This window comes from Acipenser ruthenus, chromosome 3 (genome assembly GCF_902713425.1).
Source record: "Acipenser ruthenus chromosome 3, fAciRut3.2 maternal haplotype, whole genome shotgun sequence".
NCBI classification, from domain to species: Eukaryota; Metazoa; Chordata; class Actinopteri; order Acipenseriformes; family Acipenseridae; genus Acipenser; species Acipenser ruthenus.
Window position 1 is genome coordinate 49,103,614 of NC_081191.1, and position 23,117 is coordinate 49,126,730.

General features: G+C 38.7%; 1 protein-coding gene across 11 annotated transcripts in view; it reads left to right on the plus strand.

Annotated features, from left to right (window-relative positions):
- Positions 1–23,117, plus strand: part of trak1a (trafficking protein, kinesin binding 1a) — a 94,325-nt gene that overhangs the window by 63,883 nt on the left and 7,325 nt on the right. For 7 of the 11 annotated variants that reach the window (XR_004543418.3, XM_033993122.3, XM_033993121.3 and 4 more), the window contains 13 exons: positions 4,559–4,635; positions 6,117–6,233; positions 7,160–7,260; positions 7,609–7,714; positions 8,070–8,148; positions 8,541–8,671; positions 9,848–9,922; positions 10,135–10,272; positions 10,476–10,552; positions 10,982–11,221; positions 11,372–11,670; positions 19,967–20,299; positions 22,019–22,121. Coding sequence is in view for 10 of the 11 variants with exons in the window: in XM_033993118.3 (XP_033849009.3) it covers positions 4,559–4,635; positions 6,117–6,233; positions 7,160–7,260; positions 7,609–7,714; positions 8,070–8,148; positions 8,541–8,671; positions 9,848–9,922; positions 10,135–10,272; positions 10,476–10,552; positions 10,982–11,221; positions 11,372–11,670; positions 19,967–20,299; positions 22,019–22,121 (1,876 nt within the window). In the remaining variant the exon portion in view is untranslated. Of the gene's footprint in view, positions 1–4,558; positions 4,636–6,116; positions 6,234–7,159; positions 7,261–7,608; positions 7,722–8,069; positions 8,149–8,540; positions 8,672–9,847; positions 9,923–10,134; positions 10,273–10,475; positions 10,553–10,981; positions 11,222–11,371; positions 11,671–19,966; positions 20,300–22,018; positions 22,122–23,117 lie in introns of those variants that run through there. The other 4 variants (XM_033993119.3, XM_033993125.3, XM_033993127.3 and 1 more) reach the window with 2 other exon arrangements.

Sequence of the window (23,117 nt, forward strand, 5' to 3'; positions counted from 1 at the left end):
AGGGTGTTAGGCTTGCCATTATCTTGTTAACTGGTGTACAGTTACCCTGTCCTGAGTCTATTTATAATCTGTTGCTGTGCTGCCAGAGCAACGTAAGGATAATAGATATAAGAACAATGACAGTGAACTAAGCACTTAGGAGGTTATGGTTTTGGGCTTTTGAGATTTGTTTTCAATACTGTAGATAATTTATAGACTAAGCAACCCCTGAAACTACATTATCTAAGGAGGGATGGCAGTATTTTAGGACAGAGTGGGAAAACAAGTTGTTGGTATCACAAGTTGTTTTGTACAATCTTTTCTCACTGAAAAGTAAACAGTTCCCTGTATTTCCTAAGAGAGTACAGTAAACCCTCTTCATGTGTTGTCGTCCATACATTTCATTTTCAACAGTACATATTTAATACTTAAATAGTGTACTAAAAGACACTTGGTTATACAGGAAATTCAAGATATATAACTAGGTGAATGGGGGGGGTTTAAACAGTCAGATGTTTTGGATAGTTAACCAACAAATTCCAGTAACAAAGATGCATTGCAAGACCGAACATTACTGAAAGTGCCCAGGTTTGCCTGCTTTAAATAACAGGGCTGCCAGAGCCTTAGTAGCCAGCAAAACCCAAAAAACTAAAATACATGGGACCAGATGGTGATCTGATTAATTGACAATCCGTACTGTTGAATTATGTAAATCTTTATACAGGAAGGATTTATAAATGTCTTTAAAATGATACCGAATATACAAAAGACGTTGAAGCAAAAAATAATATTAAATAAGTCTTGTATGTTTTAGGTTTGTGTTTGCATATATAACTGTGTGTGTGTGGGTTGGAGGGAGTGAGGGATTGATTACTATCAGTGTGCAGTCAAAATTTGAGAATGTCCCAACAAAGATAGTAACCCCTGAAAAAACAACGTTGTGGGGATGTGCCCACTTTGTAAAACATGTTTAAGAACTAAATATGCCAAAATATTTTTAATAAGTGCCAAAATATTTAGTTTGTTGTTGACTTTCACCCTGTGTGGAGTTTTGTCTGACTGGAGTTAGAAATAATAAATAAAAATAGTGTCAATGAGAAGTCCACAAAAATATAGGAATGCAAACGTGTGTGTGTGTGTGTGTGTGTCCAATAAAAACAAACCGTAGAGGAGCTCTTAGAAATTAATGTTAGGAATGAAAAACACACATGCAAGTACAAGGAGGCTTATATAGTACACCACTGTATTCAGCAACACACTGACTGCCAATACCTCGGACAACATCAGTGTGCAACATTTGTGTTACATGTGCTTATGTTATAGTAACTGTTTTTTTTCTCTAATGTTGTTTTAAATCGACAGGTCTCTGCAGTAGCACTTGGACAGTAGAATCAGGAAATGTAATGCAAGTACACTTCTGTGTTAGTGTTTGTCTAACACTAAGATTTAAATTGGTTACACTCAGTGGTGTAGTCAAGGGTTTAGCAGGTAAATGCCATTTACCCACTTTTAATTTGGGCAATATAGCATTTACCCACTTCTCATATAAGTAATACACTTTTCTACTCTCCTGTGATATGCAAATGCTTGGTTAAAGACAAGATATTTTAACGGTGAGCGTCTGTTGTGTTGGTGCACATAGACTGACAGCTCAGAGCTCTCAGTCAGAACTGTGGCGCGAGCAGTGGGGCGTGGCCACTGGACTGCGTGTTCTGTGTGTGTGTGTGTTCTGTGATTGGTTGTTATGTTATGTTAATGTTCTGTTGTTCGGCACACTGGACCAGCAGGGCGGTGCTAGTAGCCTTCTTCCTAGCCTGCGAAATGACACTCACAGAACTGTTCACGTGAATATCACCTATGAGGGAAAGGACTGTATGGGGGGGCTGTGGTTGGCTGAAGGTCAATAACAATGCATCTGTTCATGTTTATCTGTTCTATCAATCTGTTCAACTCCACCAAACAGGGCAGTTGACCCACTTTTTTTATTTACCACTACACACTGGTTACACTGTACACATTTCTCAAACTGAGCTCTTCTGTTTTTGTTCTCGTGTATTTCTTTTAAAACTAGGAATGGTTGTCCTTTATTATTTCCAGTTCTTTAACTTGGATATACTTGAAACCGAATCCAAACTAACAGCAGTCAATGAAGCAATTCGGCAGTGGCACACAAAGGTCTAATAACCCCATTGGGGTTATGTTGTTGGCAAATAAACACTGACTGGGAACCACCTATGGCTCTGTTTAGATCCTCAATTTGTGACGGCACTGATTCAGCTGAAGTACATGAACAAACACAGCCAGACAAGACTGCATTTACACTTGTAAATTAAGTTGTGTGACCCTTAAAATGAATTGTGCACAATACTTAAACCTGTCAAGCTAATGAAAGCTTCATTTTTAAAATCATAATCTTGTTATAAAAATACTATTTAAGAACACCTGTACCTTTTTGTAGTTTTGACTACGTGTTGTTTTTTTCACTAGGCCCTAAATATTGTAAATATGCATTTCCTGTTGAGCAGCCATGTTTAGTAAAGCACGTGACTGGTAGCATAGTGATTTTGCTGTTACTGCACTGGTGTTGATGAAATGTACTGGTTTTACAGCAACTTTAAGACTATTGGCAATGGAATCACATCTCTCAATGTATGTATAAATCAGGGTATATTGCTCACACAGCTAATGTTTTCTTGCCTCTAGCCATAAAATGAAAAGAATACATGAAGGAAAAGAATTGAGGCTAAAATATACAAGATCCTGATAATTTTTTTCAGTGGTTTTGTTAATACACAGGAGAATATTGGATTAGAGAAGCAGGGCAGCTCATAACCAATTAACCTTGTTTCAATGTAAATCCTTTATGATGTGGAACGAGATTTGAAGAGAGGAACAGTGCTACATGAGAAGCAATTGATTTACTTTTCCACTACTATATAATGTACTGTACCATACAATAGACCAATTGATTGTTCTGTAACCTTGAGGAAGGTCTCTTTCAGTTCAAAAGCCCATTCCAGTTTACCTTTGTGTGCTGTTACAATAACTTCCTACCAGCACTGTTTTGGCTTACCCTGCTTTAGTTGTCTAATCCATTTTAGAAGCCTTCTCAATTTCTTCTTTTTACAGAGAGCATTGTACCTGCCACCAAGGGTTATCTGTTAAATGTATTTGTATTTGTCTAATTAAGCGATAGTGCCCGTCAATGACGGCTCTGCAGTACGGTAGTTGACCGCGGCTGGAGTTTGGGTCTCGTGTCGGAGGCGAGGGCGCTAATGAAAGTCAAGGTCAGCTAGCACACAGTATAGAGCTGTCATCAAGAGGGCACTATCATCATTAGAAAAAGATTATTCTCATTATTTACGGTGAGAAACATTTTACGGAAAAAGTCTGGTAAACATTCGTAAAGGATCACATACATAATTAGAGAAAAAAAAAAAAAAACTTTATTAAACAAACAGTGCCAGATATCTGAATGCTGTTGAAAGGTGCTGTATGAGCTCCAGTCAAGCTGACAGGCTGTGATGGGCTGACTCGCCAGTTGCGTGTACAGGATTGGTTGCTTTTTGTCTGTGCAAAGTATTGATTGGTTGGTTTTGGTGGCAAATAAAATACATTTGGACCAGTTGTGTCTCTGATTGATTAGTATTTATTGTCAAAGATGTGAACTGAGCTTTCATTAAGGCAAGTCAAAATGAAAAAGCCAGTACTTGTGCAGACTGATTTTAAGTTTGATTCACAGTTGATGCAGTGACATTCCAGTGGGCATCTGCTGTCTATTGAAAGCCTGCTAGAGCTGGAACCTGATTGGCTGATGATACTGAATCGTTTTGTAATCACTGGTTTCCACAGGTGGCAGTTTCAAATTACAGGTAGCACAGCAATTCTGTTAAACTATATTGTTTTAACCAGGTAATAAATTAGATGGCGTTTTACTGTCAAAGTGCAGATTTTATGTTTGATATTGTACCTTTACGGGGATCTTCATACCCTAGTAGACTTTCAACACAAATAACAACAAAGCACAGATTTGCTGCACAGAATAGCTACAATCATGCCATCCATTATATACCATTAAATTAAATAAAATGCTATTAGCATAGCAGACAGCGTGTTGTTCTCAAAACCTGTAGATCTGTGTCTGACAGTTCTAATGATTATGGTGGGTGGTTATTTTTGAGACTCTCAATGAAAGATATCCAGTGATAAGTTATTGCACACAATGTGACACTGCCATCAGGAAGCTGTCTGTTAATGGCATATTCTGTGAGTTGAAACAAGCAGTGGTTGTGATCAATGTCAGTTTACAATGAGGCTTTCTCGTGCAGGTTGATATTGGTAAGAGTGACAGAGAATCCCTCTGTCATAAGGTGAGCATTGTAATGTGATGCAATGGGGGTAGTGTCTAGCTGTGATTCCACATGTTCCTAGTGAGTGGTTCATCTCCTCCTTAATGGAAACAGTTACGAAACCTACTGTATGTAACTGTTATCCATTACAGCCATATTTTTTGTGTAATGTATATTTCATTTTTATTTCTAAGACTGAAGTATTAAATCTAAGTTTTCTTTCTTTATAGTTATATGTGCTGAAAGAGTGGGCCAGATGACTAAAACATATAATGACATAGATGCTGTTACACGCCTGCTTGAAGAGGTAAGTCTCATCATCTTATAAATTATCAATATCACATCTGTGTCATTGTGGAAGGAGTTATTGTTTACTGTGGAAGAGTGTTAGACCTGATCTTTATTGGATCACAACTTTGGAAGTCTTTACCTCAGTCAGAGAAAGGTCTGTTTTACCTGTTTCAAATAACTTTATTGCCAAAACGTTTTATATTTATCATTAGAAATCACATATAAGAATCTTAACGCATGTACAGATAACAGGTAATTATGCATATAAAGTATAAAGTTATGATTTAATAACAGTTCCAGATCTTTGTTTTCATGACTTATAATAACTTGCACTGCATACTGTCTATCCTTTGATGATAATATAATAAAGTTTACATAGTAATGGCGCAAATCCTAATCAGGTCTTTATTGAATCGTGCCTATCATACTGATAACACACCAGCACAATGGTTGTTTTTATCAAGAAGCCATCCTGGAGTTATAGTAATGTGACCTTGTGCTAATTGTTAGGAGAAATGTTTAAAACAAATGGTCGCCATGGTGAAACCTAAGCCTGTCGTGGTGCCTCACTGGTCTTGGCAAGAGAGATAAAGCTGCCACGAGAATGCAGCTGGTTTCTATACCACAGCAGCACATGCTTTGGGTTGAATTGGGTTTCTAGGTTGTACTCCCTGGAGTGGGTTTTAATAATGTATTGCAAGCCTCAGATTGCAGAGCTGTCCTGTAACAGACACAGGTATCTGATCTTGTCTTTCTTTACTCTTCTTCATGACTATGATGTTTTTTTGTTGTTCTGGTTGCTTTTGCCTTGCTTTCTCAATAAACCTGCAGTTGTATTTGATATACAGTTGCATTTGCATTAGTAAATCTACATGCATGTTATTATTTTCATGCATGGTTTGTATTGGCCTAATGTATCATTATCCAAATTGTGTAGAATTTAGAAAGACATTAATTAATTTAATACTTGTATTGAAACAAGATTGGATGCAATTTTTTTACATTCAAAATGCATGCCAGTAAAACAAACTGCAAATTATTTGTTTGCATTGCATGTTTGGATTAAGAACTTGATAGTCATAGGCTGGTTATGGACTACCCCAGTATGAAAACATTTTTAAAAAATCAACCTCCATTGAATGCTATCCCAAAGAAATAATATTGGAATTTATAGTGAGTCAGTATTTTACAGTATTGGTATATTTGTTATCCCCTGGCAGTATATTGATAAAAAACAAAACAAAACAATTGGCTCATGTTCTACTAGTTACAATGGCAACCTGCTACTTTCTTCTGTGCTGAAGGTCCCAGTTTGTACTGGTAGATTTGTAGTCCAATAATACAAAAGAGAAGATGCATGAAGATACACTGTCATATACTGAGCCGCTGGGTATTAGTGCTGGCCAAACTCTCAATTGAAACAAAACCTTTGCTGTTGGAGGGCTTTGTCACCCCTGTCAGCTTGAATAACCACAATGCAATTTCTGTCCTCCACAGAAAGAGCGGGATTTAGAATTAGCCGCACGCATTGGTCAGTCACTATTGAAGAAAAACAAAACACTCACAGAGAGAAATGAATTTCTCGAGGAGCAGGTGGAGCACATTCGGGATGAGGTGAGTACTGGGAGACCCTGCAGTACTACAGTCAGCCATAAAAAGTACCGGACGGTCATTTTGACAGATTTTAAAGTGAACAAGCTGAAACATTACCCTTATGTACAATTGTGATATTGTTTTCTACTAGTTTTAGTGACAATTCTGAAGATAAGCTCCCATTTAAAATTATTATTTTTGCATATAGCTTTTTATTCCTGTTGAAATGTGTCATTTTGCTTAAATGTGTGATATTTGAAAAGCAATGTGAAAAACACCCCCTCACACAATATAGAAAATAGCCAACAGCAATAAAAAAGTACACTTTCTTTGCATAGACTTGATTAAAGCAAAAGCTTTAAAAAAATAACTATGAGAGATGTCAACAGGAAATAAAGTATTTTATATTAAAGCATGTAATTTATAAAGGAGTTGTAAGATAACTGTAAGAGAGCATTGCTTTTTAAAGTACTGCCCAGACCAGCAAACACTTTCATCAGTCATCATTTCCTTGGTATTCCATGTTGTTCCTTTCTTGTTGAAAATTGTGTGAACAAATTAGTCCCATATGAAATGGTACAGAATGCATTAAATAAAGAAGCATTTTGTGTCTGCAAGCTAACCTCAGTGTCACATTACATTACGTGTGGCCTCCTTTCCCTGTTGCTAGCGATAACAGGATCACTATCCAGTCACATGAATATCAGAAATGGTCTCCAAGGTAAACAAAATGGGTTCATTAGTGAGTTCAAACAGTGATTGTACACAGTGTGCACAGCCAAATGGCTAAAATTATAAAAATGTTCCATTTATAATGATTGGTGCAATTGCAATGCAATGTTTTTAATACCATAGCTATATTTTCTAAAACATTACTGGTAAACCTGGAACAAGCACTGTATTTGCTTTTGTAATATGCAGTGGTAATAGGGTTACTGTTTTTCCAGGTTTCTCAGCTGCGCCATGAGCTGTCAGTGAAAGATGAGCTGCTTCAGTTTTATACAAGTGTTACAGAAGATAGTGAAGCTGATTCAACCTGCTCAACTCCGTAAGTGAAAAGCCTTGCCTGTACACATTAATGCAGGTGGTTTCTAATAATGTCTCTGTCCTAAAGATCTGCATTGTTAATTGTGACTTTCAGTAAGCACACACAGGTAATAGCTAGTCAATCATGTGGAAAAAACTGTCCTAGAAATACGTTCCTTTGACTAAAAGGCAGGTTGCAGTAAATATATTTTTAGCCATAAGTCGCACCCTTCACACCTAAAATGTTTAATTAAACTTTTCATATTAGTCTATTTCTTAAAACATTAATTATACTCTCACAAAAAGTTGTACTTTGTCATGAATATCTCAGGTACGTATGTTCTTAATGTTGTTGTGTTAATATGTGCAGGATAAGGCGGAATGAGTCTTCGTCAGTCCAAAATTACTTTCCCCATGATTCTCTGCAGAGGAAACTGAAGGACCTTGAAGAAGAGAATGTTGTCCTTAGATCAGAGGTATGGGGTGAGCATACAATCTACAATAACAGTGTCTAGGTCTCCAGAATGGGCATTTTTACCTCCTTCAGGCACGTTTTTAACATCTGGGACATGAGTTACACTCTCCTTTTGCATGACTTGACACCTACAGTCTCATTGAACCCTTTTCTCCATCATATGTTGTTTATGTATCATCAAACACAATGGAGCATATACCTTCCCAGGATTGGGTCTATTTGAGCTGGAACGACCCTATACCAAGTATAATTTTCAAAAGTAGCCGGTATGGGGGAGAACGGTTACTATAACTAACGTGCCTGCTGTTAGTGTTCCAAAAAACAAATACGTGTAATATGCTCTTCCCTTGAAATAGGCTTGTCATTTGAAGACCGAAACGATCACTTACGAAGAGAAGGAGCAACAGCTTGTGAATGATTGTGTGAAGGAGCTAAGTACGTTCTTCTACATTTTTTTAAGATGTTCATTGTAGTGTAAAAAACTGGTGTGGTTCCAGCACTGGATGGACTGGATAGTGGATTGTTTAAGAAATAATAAAGCATGGATTGTATACCGTAGAGCCCGGGATTGAATCCAGATTGAGACAATGTTTGAAACCCTTACAAAGTCTTATGTTCAGAATAGCAACTGCTGGTTCTTTGCTTCAATTGTTCAGCTCCAGAGAAGCAAGATATAAATAAAACTGCTGTTGTACAGTTGATGTACAGATAAAACACTAGGAAAAGACCTCTAACAGAAGCCACTGATAATAATGATTAGAGGCAGCTGGTTAATTTATTTATTTATTTTTTTTGTTTGTTTTGTTGTTTTTTTTTTTTTACCAAAGGAGATGCAAGTATTCAAATCTCTTCCATTGCTGAAGAGTTAGCCAAGAAAACCGAAGATGCTGCCCGGCAACAGGAGGAGATCACCCACCTCCTCTCCCAGATTGTGGATCTACAAAAGAAGACTAAATCCGTAAGAAAATAATGATTGGCTTGAGCCACCACACTTAATGGGTTTATAGTCTGCAATGCCGGTCTTGCTTTATGTCTTGCTTTTACCTCCTTGTGTTTAAGGGCCAGTTGGCTCAAAGCAGTGGGAAGGAACATTTTGGGGGAAAAAAAAACTAAACCTAAAAAAAAAAAGCTTTTTACAAAATAAATATCCATACATCATTTCAAACCTCTGACGAAAACTGACGTATATCCTTAGGCCAAATCTGTTAGATGATCTATCGATCTATCTACACACAGTGCCTATAGAAAGTCTACACCCCCTTGAACTTTTTTCACATTTTGTTGTGTCAGTGCCTAAGAATTTCATGCATTTTTTTTTCAACTTATCTACACACCATACTCCACACTGTTAAGGGGAAAAAAGTTTTTATTGAGAAAAAAAATGATGTATTAAAAACACAAAACTGAAAGATCATAATTGGATAAGTCTCCACCCCCTTGAGTTAATACCTTGTGGAAGCACCTTTGGCAGCAATTACAGCTGAGTCTGTTGGTATAGGTCTCTTCCAACCTTGCACACCTAGATTTGGCAATATTTGACCATTCTTCTTTACAAAACTGTTCAAGCTCTGTCAAGTTACTTGGGGAACGTTGATGGACAGCAATCTTCAAGTCATGCCACAAATTTTCGATTGGATTTAGGTCAGGGCTCTGACTGGGCCACTCAAGGACATTTACCTTTTTGTTCCTTAGCCACTCCAGTGTAGCTTTGGCTGTGTGCTTTGGGTCGTTGTCATGCTGAAAGGTGAACTCTTTCTTGCAGAGGGCAGCAGATTTTCCTCAAGGACTTCTTTGTACTTTGCTCCATTCATTTTCCCTTCTATCCACATAGATTTGTATTTTTTCCAACACCACGGCTGTGTTACAACGACAAATGATAAAGCCTCATGTTTTATTACTAAAGTATTATATTTCAGAACACACTGGGACCATATTTTTCACTGTTTTCATAAAATACAACTCATAAATGACCGGTCTTCCCCAATATTTATTACTTTAAAATGGATTTAATATAATTATATGGCAATTAAGGTTACTGGTTTCCTCCCATCCAGGGAGTGCCAGGCTCAGACCATCACTGTGATATTCTTTATGGAATGGCTTTAAATAGGGAAATGTTGTTTTACCTCTGCAGTACACTGTAGAAAATGAAGAACTTTCCCAACATCTGGGGGCTGCTAAAGATGCCCAGCGCCAGCTCACATCTGAGGTGAGTGCTGTTTCAGTAACTGTAAGGAGAATGTTTGTACCTGCTAGCCATTGAAAGCTGTACCTTACTTGGGAACCACATGATTTTGATGAATGCATGTCTGTGGTTATGAGACACTTGATCAACTGAGCAATTGTGTATCTGCATCCTTGGTTTGGTTATGCCAGTGCATGTTACTGACACACCCTATTTTGTTTTATATTGTTCCTCAGTTACGAGAGCTGGAAGACAAGTATGCAGAGTGCATAGAGATGCTTCATGAGGCGCAGGAAGAGCTGAAGAACCTGCGCAACAAGACTATGCCCAACAGCACTCCCCGGCGCTACCATTCGCTGGGGCTCTTCCCGATGGTAGGTGGTTCCACAGCGTCTCTGCATCCTTTCCTTCAACCCCCAGCTTAAGTGACAGCACTTTGACACCCATGGATTGCTACTGGTTACTAAATTCATTTTAGAAAATGCAGATGATGAATAACGTAATTTCCTGGTCAGGAAAGATGAAAAAAAATTGGTTGGAGATATCTTACAAAGTTTTTACATATTCTGTTTTATAGGACTCGCTGGCAGCTGAGATTGAAGGCACCATGCGAAAGGAACTTCAGCTGGACGATCCCATTTCTGAAGAGCAGAAGTATGTGTTCCTGCTCTTTTTAGCCACTATTTGATTTAGATACAGTCAATTCTTGTTAAAACGAACTCGGATTAGATGTATTTCCTGATGCTATGAATTTTCTACATGGTCCCGGCCAAATTTAGCAGTCATTTATTGTAAATTACTTCTAATATAAATTCACTTATCACAAACTTTTTGCCATAGCTGTAACTTCAATAAAGACTGACAGTATGCAGATTTTAGACTTAAGACAATATGAATTCCTTTGCTGGTCCCTTGAAATTCACATTAACGAGAATTTACTATTTGTGGGGCCTGAGGTGAATGCAAGGCTTTTAGGTGTTTTAAAATGACAGTGTGTGAACAGATAAACAGGTGTTTTACAAAGGGTTAAGGGTATCTTTTGTCATTTCCCTTGAGCATTCAATGAACTGCCTGTATTTTCAGGATTCACCATAAGCGAGTGTTTGAGACAGTGAAGAACATTAACCAGACCGTGAAGCAGAGATCACTGGCTCCCTCTCCCATGAACATCCCCGGGTCTAACCAGTCCTCCTCCCTGAACTCGGCACTCTCCAGCTGCATGAGCACGCCACGCTCCAGCTTCTATGGAGGAGACATCAGCAACATTGTTATAGACAACAGGACAAACAGCATCATCCTGGAGACAGAGTCGCCTGATGGCAGGTTTGTCCATTCACAATTTGAACACAGATTTGCAAGGTTAATTCGAGTAGTCTGAAGGGGTGTCCTTTTACTTTTGGGAGATATGTGAAGGGACTTTTGTGTGATTTGGAGATGTGCTAAGTGCCTCCTGCCTGTCCTGATTTTTTGTAGTGAAGACACTAACAAGAAGCCAGGGACCCCAGGGACACCAGGCTCCCACGACTTGGAGACGGCTCTAAGAAGACTGTCACTACGGCGTGAGAACTACCTGAGTGAGCGGCGCTTCTTCGAGGAGGACCGGGAGAGGAAGCTGCGTGACCTGGCTGAGAAGGGCGAGCTGTACAGCAGTTCCCTCAACCCCACCGAGAGCATCATGTCACTCAGCACCAACCACTCAGGCCTGTCAGGACTCTCCTTCATCAGCCGCTCCTACTTGCCCGAGAAGCTGCAGATCGTCAAGCCTCTCGAAGGTGACTGGAGGAGGCCCCGGCCCCTCTCTCTCCTCCTCTTTGACTCTATCTGGTCTCTCATGCACCACAAGAAATCCGGCAGCCTTTCCGCTCAGTATTCCTTCTATTTCAGGGATAGCCAGCCCCGCTGCTGGTTTGAAACACCCAATCTTACCATACCCAAGGCCTAAACTGGTACAAGTATTGCAGGATTAGGATAATACTTCCAATGCTGAGTAGTTACAGTCATTTCATGGTTTTTACTATGAACGTGATTAGTCACATTTGAGCTTAATCAGGAATATTTTTGTATTGTCTAGATTGTAGTACTGTAAGCCTGAAATGGCAGAAACTGCTGTGCAGTGGGAGTCTTAACCCAGAGAAGAGGTTTTGCTAAAATAATTTGTACCCTTAGGCATACCAAAGCAACAGATGCATGTATTGTAGGGTTTCGATTGAAAACAACAGGGTTTTCCTGTGTGTCATCTTCCCTTTTTAGAAGCTTAGGTTGATATTCGGGGGAGGGATTACTGAATAATTGCTCTCATTATATCACTTCCTCGTATGCTATATAAATCTCAGGTAAACTCACTTGGACGTGGCTGTCGCAATCTCAGTTTTAATCCTGGTGCTGCAGATTCCAAAATGTCCAAATTAGATATCGAGTTAGACTACAAAGATTGATTTGCTATCACAGGAAATAAACCCAATGAATCCAAAAAATTTGATTCTCCTCCCAAAAGGAAAAGGACAAACATCCAGCGTTAATCAGACCTGGCCATCAAGAACACTACTCTTCTGTTGTTCTTCAGCTGACCACAAATGAAAAAACTCCAACTTTGTTAGCGAAATTTACCGCGCCACAAAGAAGCAAACTGATTTAAAAAATGTCACATCCAAAAGGAAAGAAACACCTTGTTGTCTCAATGTCCCCATGTGCCTCAGCATGTGACTTCTGTGCCTCTGCCTTTGACCTCAGTGCTTTGAATGTAACATGCAAAGTCAGTTCCAGGCTTCCAGAGCCTAATTCTATAAATAACTTTCCCAGCCTTCTACTCTCTTCAGCCTGTAAACTCATGATAAATTCCTTAACCCCCCAGACCCTTGCTTCATACAATGCAGGTTGGAAATCCTATCTCCACTTCTGTTCAGTTTACCATCTATCCTGCTACACTGAGTCTTCAGATCAGTTCATGGTCTTTATCACACACCGTCATGAAAAACTCCAGCTATCTACAATCAAAACATACCTATCAGGCATCCAATTCAACTTAAGACTAAACGGAATCAACTGTCCTCCTATCACCGGACTACCGTAAGCATCTTTATTATTTCATGGAATTCAAAACTTCTCACACAATCCTACCACAGCTCGTCTACCAATAACTTAACATGTTATCTACACAAATTTGTAAGCTTAAAAAAAAAAAAAAAACATTTCCAGGCTTTTGCTTATTTTTTTACATTTTTCTGTGCTTTTGGTTGTGAGAAACTTTTGTAGGAGCGGTTCACCCTGGTTTGTCTGTGCATTTTGTTTGGGGGCCTGCCATGTCTCTCTCGGCTTCACAGTGCGCTTATGCTTCGCTGTGCTCTGTGTTTTAGCTTGTACTTGTTTGTACAGTCTCAAGCCTGTCGCCTGGGCCCCGCTGACCCATTCCGACTCCAGAACTGGTAGCAACACATTCATTCTTACTAAGGTGTTTCACTACCGCCGCACCCTTATGCTTACGCCTGAGTTCGTTCTGTCTACATTAATTATGGCAGCATGGATTGACAACATCTGCTCATTCTGGCTTGCAATACTTCCATGTGAGCAGCTGCTGGTTTCTGCCGCTAGGGGTCTCCCTCTTTCCAAGAATGAAGTTCTCCAGCCATGAACAGGTTCTTGTAGATTTTTGGTGAAGACAGTCGATGTAATTGTTTATATATATATATATATATATATAACGTGCTCCCTCGCTATAACACGAGTCTCGGGACACACACAATATGAGCGTTATAACCGAAGAGCGTTATAAATGGGGGTGGGGGTGGGGGGCACCGCGGAACACATAACAACACACATCTGACTAAAATACAAAATAAAATAACTCCCTCTCTATAATGCACATATAGTGAAGCAAAAATGTGACTTTCCGTGAATTCACCATGCATAAAGCACCATGTAATCAACGCTATATTTTTTACAAAAAAAAGGTGGCTCATTTTAAGTAGCAGTTTTTAAACTGTAAATAACCTGGTTAAACAGCAGTCGGGAGTTCAATTTAAAGCGACAGACAAACAAACCAAGTGCGAGAAGGAGAGCGGGTTGGGAGAGGGGATGAGGGAATGGGCTTGCCCCAGGGTCGGCTGCCGTAGTGGGGCTGAAGCAAAGCTGAAGGGTTTTGTCTCCTGGAGAAAGCCGCACCTCCTCTCACAGCAAAAAAGTAAATACATTAGGAAAGATAACCATGTAATAGGCCTAATATTTATTTAGTTATAAAATGAATGTTGAATAAGATGTCTGTGTTATAAGTGCCAGTGCAGCTTTTCTTCAGTTCAGATACTGTATCAAAAGGGAGAGACAGAAACAGAAGTTAGACTGAGAAGTTGTTACAGTTTGAACAGCACCGGTACTGTATTCACTTTAGAAATATTGCTCACTAGTGTGGGGGAATTGGTGGACATGCTGTAGGAGCGTTATATCGGAGGCGTGTTATAACCGAGAGGCTTATAACGAGGGAGAACTGTGTGTGTGTATACATATAGTATTTTATTTAATTTTTTGTTAGTTTGTTTCTGTTTTGGGGGATTTTGTTTTAATGCTCTGCTACACCTTGTTGCTTTGTGCTTTTGCCAAAAAATTCTGCAATGGCTTTGATTCTTCATTCTGCTGGACTGGACTGTGCCGTTTTCTTCACGTGTGCAGTGTCGGTGGCGACGCCTATTCACCCTTCGCTCCCTGGTGTCTATTCGGCCATGCATCTCCACTGCAAATGGCTCCTTGGATTCTCTATGCATTTATTGTTGGAACCTGCTTTTCTTACACAACTGGCTTGTCCTTCACCACCTGCAAGCAAAATCAGGTATCCCCTTCTCCCTTCAACCTGTAAGTCATTCTATCGTTCCTCATTCATACAAAAGTCTGTCGGTCATTACTCGAGTTTGGTTTATAACAGCATTAATGCCCTCGGCATTGTCATTACCTGTTTGGTTTATAACAGCAGTAATACCCTCGGCAGGGTCATTACCTGTTTGGTTTATAGCAGTATTAATACCCTCGGCAGGGTCATTACCTGTTTGGTTTATAACATAAGAAGAACATAAGAAAGTTTACAAATGAGAGGAGGCCATTGCTCCTCTTTGCACTCTTTCTAGAGCAGCAATATCCTTTTTGTTACGAGGTGACCAGAACTGAACACAATATTCTAGGTGAGGTCTTACTAATGCATTGTAAAGTTGTAACATTACTTCCCTTGTTTTCAATTCAACACTTCTCACAATATATCCGAGCATCTTGTTGGCCTTTTTTATAGCTTCCCCACATTGTCTAGATGAAAACATTTCTGACTCAACACAAACTCCTAGGTCTTTTTCATAGATTCCTTCTTCAATTTCAGTCTCTCCCATATGATATTTATAATGCACATTTTTATTGCCTGCGTACAGTACTTTACACTTTTCTCTATTAAATGTAATTTGCCATGTGTCTGCCCAGTTCTGAATGACCTTTGCTGCTGCAACAATGTTTGCCACGCCTCCTATTTTTGTGTCGTCTGCAAATTTAACAAGTTTGCTTACTATACCAGAGTCTAAGTCATTAATGTAGATTAGGAATAGCAGAGGACCTAATACTGATCCCTGTGGTACGCCACTGGTTACCTCGCTCCATTTTGAGGTTTCTCCTCTAATTAGTACTTTCTGTTTTCTACATGTTAACTACTACCTAATCCATGTGCATTTCCTTGAATCCCTACTGCGTTCAGTTTGAGAATTAATCTTTTATGCGGGACTTTGTCAAAAGCTTTCTGGAAATCTAAATAATGACAGTATTTTGACTGTCTTCAAGGATATTGTTACCATATAGGTAATTTTCAATTTTAGATCTTATTATAGTTACCTGTTTGGTTTATGACAACATTAATGCCCTCAGCAGGGTCATTACCTGAGTTTGGTTTATAACGGCAGTAATCTTCTTGGCAAGGTCATTACCTGAGTTTGGTTTATGACAGCAGTAATACCCTCGGCAGAGTCATTACCTGAGTTTGGTTTATGACAGAAGTAATACCCTCGGCAGGGTCATTACCTGAGTTTGGTTTATGACAGCAGTGATCTCCTCGGCAAGGTCATTACCTGAGTTTGGTTTTAACAGTTTCACCATGTAAACGTTAACCAGTTCCTTATCAGGTATCAGACAGAAATCAAACAGAATGTTGCTAGTATGCCTGGAGTGGAGGCCATCTCTCCCACAGGGGGGTCCTTAATATTTATAAAAATAAAATACAAAATTAATTAACTTTTGGGGGGGGGGGGGGGGGGGGGGATTCCTTCTTCAATTTCAGTCTCTCCCATATGATATTTATAATGCACATTTTTATTGCCTGCGTACAGTACTTTACACTTTTCTCTATTAAATGTAATTTGCCATGTGTCTGCCCAGTTCTGAATGACCTTTGCTGCTGCAACAATGTTTGCCACGCCTCCTATTTTTGTGTCGTCTGCAAATTTAACAAGTTTGCTTACTATACCAGAGTCTAAGTCATTAATGTAGATTAGGAATAGCAGAGGACCTAATACTGATCCCTGTGGTACGCCACTGGTTACCTCGCTCCATTTTGAGGTTTCTCCTCTAATTAGTACTTTCTGTTTTCTACATGTTAACTACTACCTAATCCATGTGCATTTCCTTGAATCCCTACTGCGTTCAGTTTGAGAATTAATCTTTTATGCGGGACTTTGTCAAAAGCTTTCTGGAAATCTAAATAATGACAGTATTTTGACTGTCTTCAAGGATATTGTTACCATATAGGTAATTTTCAATTTTAGATCTTATTATAGTTACCTGTTTGGTTTATGACAACATTAATGCCCTCAGCAGGGTCATTACCTGAGTTTGGTTTATAACGGCAGTAATCTTCTTGGCAAGGTCATTACCTGAGTTTGGTTTATGACAGCAGTAATACCCTCGGCAGAGTCATTACCTGAGTTTGGTTTATGACAGAAGTAATACCCTCGGCAGGGTCATTACCTGAGTTTGGTTTATGACAGCAGTGATCTCCTCGGCAAGGTCATTACCTGAGTTTGGTTTTAACAGTTTCACCATGTAAACGTTAACCAGTTCCTTATCAGGTATCAGACAGAAATCAAACAGAATGTTGCTAGTATGCCTGGAGTGGAGGCCATCTCTCCCACAGGGGGGTCCTTAATATTTATAAAAATAAAATACAAAATTAATTAACTTTTGGGGGGGGGGGGGGTTGGGTCCAGTTTTTTGGTTTGCATGTTTGTTATTCCTGCACTTGAGTGGAGTTGGCGGATCCGCTCGGTCTTTGGCTTTTGGGGGGAAGGGCGTGGCCTTATCACGGTCCACCCTGCTGACCTGGCATCGCCAGATCAGTTCCTGTTTCAGAGGGCATGGCTGCTTTTTCTCCTTAACAGCCGGGACTAGTGGCATGATCCAGACATTGAATAATTTAGGAATGCTTCTAAATAGTGACACCTATTACAGAGTAGTTGATCTGCATGTTAAGGCATAACACTTTATTATGTTGAACTGGAAAAACACTTATTTTTCTACTGTGTAACTCCATAACAATGTTAGTATAATTACTGTGTTACTGAGCATTGTCAGTTAGGTGTTACATTTGTGCTTGAAGCTCAGAGATTGCTTAACAATTACCTAAGCCTAAATATTGTTATTATTATTATTATTATTATAACTATGCAATTCTCATAGCCTTCCATTTTAGTGCACTACAGTAGTGCACTTATATTTTACTATTTGATGCTATTGGCAATGTTTTAAAAATCATTGTGAGGGTTTTGATTCAGACTAAGCAACCAGTGTGTTCTTGTGCTGCAAGCTTCACAGTGTGCTCAGGTGGTTAGGCAACACTTTTGGATTATTAATGATCTATTAATTTGCTATTTTCATTTCCATTCACTTCATGCTGTCTTTTACATTCTTTGTGTTGTATTATATTTATCCAGAACTGTATCTAATCATTTATTTGTTCAGCTTTTTTCTTTGTTCTTTGGAATGCCTTTCTAACATTATCGCTTATTGTGTGTTTTCTTTTTTCAATAAAGCCTACTCATTTTCTTAACCATTTCACTTTTTTTTCTTTCTGTTATTATTTCTTTTAATATTGAACTTCCCTTTATATTGCGCCTAATCTCGTGAGTCCACCCTGTAGCACTTGTATTCAAGGTGTTTAGCAAGAGGGGTTTAAACATGGTATTTATGGATTTACCAGCAGAAGTGACCTTTTACAGCCACTGGGTAAACTTTTGAAAGCTTTGTTTTGAAGTGAGTGGTTTTGAAAAATGATCACTAGGGATGTGCAGCTGTTACTGTAGGAGATGCCCCTATGGTTGAAAAGGGATATCGATAAGCCTGGTAAATAAAGAGAAATATCTGACCTGTAATACACATATTGAACATGTAATCATCCTACAAAAAATATAGGGTTTCCATCACATGATTGTCATTACTTAACACTAGAATTACCGGGCGTACATGTATACCTAGAACTACTGTCTTTTTAACCGCTATATTAAAATGTGTATAGAAATGCTACAAAACTGTTCTGTTATTGTTTGTTTTCCTTCAGGATTATGTTTCTAACTGTTTTATTTTACACAAGTGTTTTCTGTTTGCATGTCTTCTATTTTGTGCCTGAGTTCGACTCTGTTGGCTATTCAATGGTAATTCCTGCCTCGAGTCTTGCAATAGCTGGTTTGCTACACTGTTCCATAACTTTATTTTTGTTTTTCAATATAATCATGCACAACAGGACTAAATTAAAAACGTGGTTTATTAACATGTTCAAAAGCTCAAAGGATGGAACTTACAACTCTTGAAAACGTGGATTGTTCAAATGTTCAAAACGGAACATATAACTGTTTAAATGTTCAAAAGATGGAAACGTACAACTGCTCAAAATGTGGATTGCAATCAACAGAGACATGCCGCTTCTGTGCAGTGCACTTGCCACAGCTGTGGTTGTGTTGATCTCTGTCCCAGAATTTCTGCAACTTCGTTATCACTTTCGCTGTCACTATCACTGACCTCATTGTGATCAGAGTAGGTTTCATCACTGTCTTGGCCTGGCGCATTTTCGTGTCCAGATTCGTCTTCCGATAACTCCTAGAAGTACTGCAAGACTTGCTGTGCAGTCCTACGTTGTGTTGGTCTGTTCATTTTCACTAGACAATAAGTATTTTTACAGTTATTGATAAATAACTCATGTCTGGAAAAGTCTCCTGTTGTAGCTATTCAAAATAAACCCAAAGCTTTCAATTTCAGCAGCTCGATCATGTGATCAGTCTCATGTGCACTAAGCTAAATCCACTGTTTTTACTATGACGGTCAAAAGGACAGCTCTGGTAGTTGTAGGTATAAAGTATTATATCTCCATAAGTTTCTGCAACCCTGGGTCTACTGAATTCTGGTGGTCTACTGCCAGACGACACTGGAAGCTGGTTTGCATTACAAATGGCTGGTTTTACAGACGCCCATTAGCAGTGATCTTGTCATCTGTAACTTCAAAAGGTTTCAAAATCTGAATTCTAAGGTAAAACTCAAGTGGTCAAGTAGACAACTGAAGATCGCACTAGCTGAAAAATGAGTTTCTTAAGTTTTACCTTCGTACTAATCTTGGACTCTGTGCCTCACCTACACCAGGTGGAGAATGTGATTTAGATGTGTCCTTGCAAGGCAACAGCCACAGACAATAAACTATCATAAAGTCACTGTGAGTGGGAAGAGAATCTAAATATAACTACTGAAATAATTTAGCCTTTAACCACTCCTGCCTTGGCACCACACAGTCTTTGTAACCGCTGTAGCATATCATGCTTGCACACCAGCTTCAAAAGCCAGCAATTTTATATTTGTTCCTTCCATCCTGTGGCTGATGGATGGATCTGTTATTTTCTATTTATGCAGGGTATATCTAGTTATATGAATGCAAATTGTACTGCAAAGTAATAGTAATAATTTGCCATTACAGGAATAACATTTATTTTTATTACCGTTTAATTCTGATGACATTTTTGTAGGTTAATCTTATACACAAGACCCTATTTTCTGATGTCTGTCACGTTATTCCTGCAGGTTCAGCCACTCTGCATCTCTGGCAGCAGCTGGCCCAGCCCAATCTGGGAGGGATCCTAGACCCGAGGCCTGGCGTGGTCACCAAAGGCTTCAGGCCGCTGGAGCTTGACCTGGAAGAGGTGTACCAGCTTGCAGACTTTGAGGAAGACGAGTCAGGCGACCTTTCTTTCCAGGATCTACCTACCTCAACCCCTGCTCAGCCCATGGAGACCTCAGGTGAGAGGTCACGAGGGGAGCAAGTAACTGTTACAGAGAGCAGCACTTTCCCCAACCAGGCCCAGCTTGACATCGTGGAGACACAGGAGCAGAAGGCTGCCGATGATGAGGTGTCTGGTGAGGGAGCCTCCTAATGTCCTGTGGAGTGGGACATCTGACAGGATGTTGAATACTGGGATGTTAATTCACATCACCATCGTTTGACTGCCGTAATACACCCAACACAATCCTGTGTAGTATATTATTTTATTTTTGTTTAAATTTGTAAAATTTCTTTGGGGGAAAAAAATCACAACTTAAAACCTATTGATTTGAAATTAAACAATGAAACAAGTGTTTTCAGAGAGAGATGCTACTAAAGAAAATAATTAACCACACAGAACACTTATGGCTTTTTAATTACAATTTAGTTTTAGCAAGTACTACACGCTGAGTTTAATGCTGGTCCATGATGACAATGGTTTAAAACAAGCAGGCAGTGTATTCCAATTACAAATGCCTAATTCTAAGTAAATGGTGTGGCAGAGTAGCGTTAATATGTTTATTTCCTTTTGCTACTACTGTACTTAATAAAAATGATATTGTTGTTGGACTGGCTGTACTAGCAAGCAACAAGTAACTGTAGATTACTTTATAATCTGCAACATGTCCCTGTATTGAATACAGTGCAACAGGTCTCTATTGACTTTAGTATCCGTCTTCTCTCAGGAGTACTGCTTATAGCAACAGATACAGTATGTTCCTTTTTCAATCTAATTAATAAGGGGACACTAAGCTGTCTGAGTTTTCTTTTTGGTTTCAGTAGCACTCACTTGTATTTTTTTATTTTTTATGTGTTTATTTATTTATTTTAAAGTTCCCCTTTTTTTTTCCCAAAAAATTCACCATCTTGTCAGAATGATTTTCTTTGGTGTTTCATTTGCAGTTGATTTAATTTGTTGCATCGTTTTAATTTCTAATCATTCTTTTAAATGTTGCATCCTGGGTAGCTTGCAGTTTCTGAGCTTTGGACAACCCAGTATAACAACATTCCTAATATAAAAGGCATGGTAACAGACGCATGGTCAAACATGAATCACAACAGGCTATTTAATCTTTATGTAACCAGAAGAAAGGTCCATGAATACCCAATACCTTCCTATATCATTATGGTTCAGTGTGTTGGACTCCTGCCTGGAATATTATGGAATGCTGTTGCATAATCTTTTGACTAATCATTTCCATTACTTGATGTGTATGTGTCTTCTATATTTACTAAACTATTGCTCTCAAAGCTGCCTTACTGAAGAATACCTTTTAAAAAGAGGGAACTGGTCATCTGTGTATGTATGTATGTATGTATGTATGCATAGATAGATAGATAGATAGATAAAGATTATTTACACATGTCCATTATACAGTATATTTTAAATATATACTGTATCACTTATCTGCTACATATTTTGATATACTGTACAATTGAAATATTATAGAAATATTTATTTTCCGTACCAGTGAGGCAAAATGTAAGAAACTCGTTCAAGTAAACAAACATTTCGGCTAGTGCCGCCTTCAGTGTAATTTACAAAAACTATTAGTTAGTAGACAGCTTGTAATATTACTTTTGCACTAGTATTATTGTTTGAGCTTAACATTTTTATTTGTAATGGTTTATTACAAAGCTGTTTAATGTTCATCTTTATTACACAATACCTACTGGTAACCAAATCCTTCTGGTGGTTTCTCAAAATCCTGTGGCACCACTGTAGGTCTAGATTCTCATAATGTTACGCAGCTTTGTGTTTCATCTTGTGTTACATGGATGACTTGATGTATTTTCTTTCTCTTTGGATTCAGTTTATCATCCTGGTAAATGTATGTCCGACACTGGCTCCACCTACACCTTCACCACCTGCCGAATCCTGCACCCCTCTGATGAGCTCACTCGAGTTACTCCAAGGTGAGCCTACAGATAGTACGCTGTCAGTCTCCACTGAGGCAACGATTCAGGTTTTATTTTTTGCAAAGAGATTTAGAAATGTTCCTGGGGATACAAAAGTATTCCATGTTGTTCGGGATCTTTCAAGTTGTGTTTCTGGTATGTTTTTGTTTGTTTTAATGTTTATGTCTTGGCAACTTTTGAGACTTTTATGTTTAAACCTCACATTGATCTTCATTAGTGGTCTTCGGAACATGGCTGTGCTCTGTCACTTAAACAAATGTAAGGGTTTTTGCAGAAATGGTCTAAGACACAACTGCACTTTCAACTGATTTGCTTGGTTCTCTGTTGCTCAAAGTGATGAGGGCCAAAAAAAATCAGGCCACGCAGGGTGGGGGTGTCTCTGTTGTTTACACAGAAGTCTTTGGAAGCCAGACGCCCATGCTAGATACTACAGAATGCAGACCTGTTTGAAGGACCTTTATGAAGACCTGTGTGAGTCTAAAATGTTGCCAGTGTGTTAACATTTAAACAAATAAATAAGAGAAACTTGTCTTTTGGAAATTATTTTTATGCATAAAATGTCCAAAACCATATATACTTACATCATATGATGAACTCCACACAGAAAATGAACTCCCAGTCTCACTGTTGCTTGGGTCAGTAGAACAAACCGATCTCTTAACAGTGCGGAGATTCTTTCAGTTTTTTTGGCGGATTTCTGTACATTCTTGCCAGTCTGGTAAATTTGAGTTTGAGATTATTTATTTATTTATTTATTTATTTATTTATTTATTTAGCTGTTTCAAAAGCGTAATTTGTCTTTCAGGTAAGAATGTGGTTAACTGTGGTCAGTGACAGTAACTAGCTTATATAGCATAGTTAAATTTTGATTGGTAACGAAATGGCCAACAAATATAATTGGGAAAGGGAAAACTTAATGGAAACTCCGGGGAGTGAGGCCTAGAGAAGAAACTGATTTTACTGTCAAGAAGGTTTAAAGTAAGAAACTTAAAA